The 3,350-nt window shown below is 42.2% G+C and overlaps 1 protein-coding gene across 1 annotated transcript; it reads left to right on the plus strand.

The window, feature by feature from the left end:
- Positions 1–6: 6 nt before the first annotated feature.
- On the plus strand, positions 7–1,609 carry Rptn (repetin). The gene has a single exon (XM_021196536.1). It carries the CDS (start codon positions 226–228, stop codon positions 889–891), a length of 666 nt encoding a protein of 221 aa, XP_021052195.1. The 5' UTR covers positions 7–225; the 3' UTR covers positions 892–1,609.
- The last annotated feature ends 1,741 nt before the right edge of the window (positions 1,610–3,350 follow it).

The following is a 3,350-nucleotide window of genomic DNA, read 5'->3' on the forward strand; positions in this document are numbered from 1 at the left end:
CAGAGTTTTCATTTTGATCAGGCAGGCAGAGAAGGCCAGAGTTCTCATCAGGGTCAGACAGACAGACAAAGTCAGAGTTCTCACTGTGGTCAGTCAGAGATTGGAAAAACTGAAAGCCAAGGGCAAAACAGGCACTCTCTAGGGACTGATAGAGCAAGAAGAGACTCATATGTTGAACAATCTGGAAGGTCAGGAAAACTAAGTCAACAGAATTCAAGAGAAGAAATGAGTCAAACCCACAGTCAGAGATACCAGGATAGAAGGGAGCAGCAAATCCAGCAGCAGGCATGGAAGCCTAAAGAGGACAGTCAACACAAACTCTTAGCTCAGGTACAGCAAGAGCCATACTCCCATGAAGAGTATGATTGGCAATCACAGAGCAGTGAGCAGGACCTCTGGGGAGAAGAAGAACATCAAGACTGGGATAGACACAGTGTTGAGAATCTGTATGAGATGCAGAACTGGCAAACTCATGAAGAGGAGCAAAGCCATCAAACAAGTGATAGGCAAACCCATGTAGACGAGCAGAACCAGCAGAGACAACACAGGCAAACTCATGAAGAAAATCATGATCATCAGCATGGTAGGCATCGTGAAGATGAGCAGAATCACAGGAGACAAGACCATCATCAACAAAGGGAGAGACAAACGCATGAAGAAAATGAGAAGTATCAAGGAGGCCAAGACCAATCTAGAAGCTTCCCCAACAGAGAAAAATTCCACTTGAGTGAAGATGACCAGTGTGAAGGGCCCCAGGGGAGACATTTCCATTCAACTCATGGTGGTGAAAAGTCCCAAAGAGAAAAATCTGGAAACCACCCTACCAAACCAGCCAACTACTCCAGCCCTTTGTATGACTATGTCCAAGAACAGGCAGCATATCAGTACTAGGCTGTGTGAGCGTCAGGGTTAACGCAGTTTGAAGCTAAAGAAGAACCCTACAGGCCAATTCATCTTTACTTCTGTTTAAAAGGTTGAAATTATATGTCATCCTTCTCTTTTTCATCTTTCCACAAGAATGCTTCTGAACACTTGTACTCACTTTTTGAAATTTCAATTCCTTCAATAGCAATTGCATGGTTAGTTGGTTGGGTAGAGTAAATTAGGTGAACTAATCAATCTTCATTTTGATCATTTTGTGTATGTGAATCACCGCTAGTTTATTTTCAGTTTAGGTGATACCTGGTTGAATCACTGAATGGCAGAGTACTCTTCCTGAAATTCAGGAACAGGAAAAGTACACTGAAAACTTGTATTTGAAGAAAGGGATTTTGGACTTTGGTGAGCTTTGGCTCTTATGGGTTAAATATCAGGAACCACAAGCTTCATGGTCGAGACTTGGATGAGACAGTGAGAATCCTCTAGGGGAGCTAGAGATCACAGAGAGATTCTCTGATATTAGCATCTCCGATGCCTAGGCTCCTCTTCCTCCATTGATGGGTCGTGAGAATTGACCAGACCTACCAAGCTATCACCCAGAAAGAAAAGAAAATATATATCTGTCTGAAGATCCCTGGTAGCCCAAACAATCAATTCTGAAAAACCTTTCCAACAAAGACAATGTATAGAACATGAAATTATATTAAAAGACTCAATAAATGATTGGTGAGCAATGATATTGATGGTGTTTTTTTCCTTTCTTCAGTGTGGAAATGTGACTCGCTTATGGATCATATTCTAAGAATAAGTCTTCATTTCTTAGGGTTTGAGATTGTTCAGCAGTTAAGAGAACTTGCTTAAGAGAGAGAGAGAGAGAGAGAGAGAGAGAGAGAGAGAGAGAGAGGGAGAGAGAGAACTTGCTTTTCTTGCAGAGTACTGGGCTATAGCTCCTACACCATGTGTTGGCTCATTCATAACTCCAGTTCCAAAGGATCAGACACTTTTCTGACCTCTTTGAACGAAAAGCACACATGTACCGGACATAATACATGCAGGCAAAATACCCTTACATGTAAAATAAAATAAAATAAATTTAAAAGATCCCATTTCTTATCTTCTAAATGTTAGGAAGCCAAGAATGGTGGTTTATGCTTGTTATCACAGCACTCAGAAGGCTGAGGCAGGAGGATCTTAGTGAATTTTAGGCCAGTCTGGTCTATATAGTAATTTTCAGGGCAGTATGAAACACTGTCTCAAAAAAAAAAAAAAAATCTATCTGTTCTCTGGGTTTCTGAGAACTTATAACAGAAATCATTACAAATGAATAATAACTAGCCAAAATGAGCTTATCTCTTCATCTCAACATAATTTTTTATATCTTATCTCTACCGAGAGTTGTTATATTTCACTCTTGCCAACTCTGTGTCCTCTGTAACTCCAACATTCCTGCTTGGAAAAACAGGAATGCACATCCAGAACCCTTCATGTAAGGAAGATAGAAGCTAGGAATGGGTACTGAAAGCCATTGAGAGACTATAATCCATAGCAACAGTCCTTCCCCTCAAGGTCAGAATACAGTAAGGCAGAAAGGCACAGCAAATTATCATGAAGACTATAGAGGTGTGTTCTGTTGCTATGCCTACAGTGTCTTCTCATGTTTACAATCTTCTGTGGCGCAAATGTTGTTCCTTGATTTAACATACTGGTTAAATAGAATTGGCTATAACCAATTACTGGAGGGATTAGAGGTAGGTGGGTTTAGAGTGACCTGGTTGGGGGAAAGTGAGGGAAAAGAGAAGAGGAAGGAGAGATGGAGAGAGGAAGCCTCCGTGATGTGGCCAGGAGAGGCAGCAGGTGTCTGGGGAATACTGCTGGGGAGGTAGCCAGACCTGCAGTTAGAATAATAGATTAGGGGTTCCCACACACACCCCAGAAATTGTCAAACCCAAATAAAATAACCAGTCTGAGTCTCATTTATTTGTAAACTACTTGGGAATAAGCTTAAATTTGTTGTACTACACAAGACCCAGTGTCGTATAGACAAGAAAATCACAGTTCTAACAAAGAGCGGAGTGAGAAAGGCAGGCTTTCATAGAGGAAAGGAAGTCATCTGAGCAAGGACTGCAGTCATGGGAGATAGGTGGACCACAAGACCTTAGTCACGACCTTCTGCTGGCCGCTTCTATTATTATTGTTATTAATTATTATTATTAAATTCACTTGACATCCTGCTCACTGTCTCCCCTCCCAGTCATCCCTCCCACAATCCATTCCCCACTCCTCTTCTCCTCTGAGAGGGTGGAGACCCTCCTGGCTATCTCCCCTCCCCCAGCACATCAAGTCTATGCAGGACTAGGCCCATCCTCTCCCACTGAGGCCAGACAAGGCAGTCAGGATAGAAAAACACAACACACACTCTCCATTCTCTCTCTCTCTCTCTCTCTCTCTCTCTCTCTCTCTCTCTCTCTCTC

This window comes from Mus pahari, chromosome 4 (assembly GCF_900095145.1).
Source record: "Mus pahari chromosome 4, PAHARI_EIJ_v1.1, whole genome shotgun sequence".
NCBI lineage: Eukaryota > Metazoa > Chordata > Mammalia > Rodentia > Muridae > Mus > Mus pahari.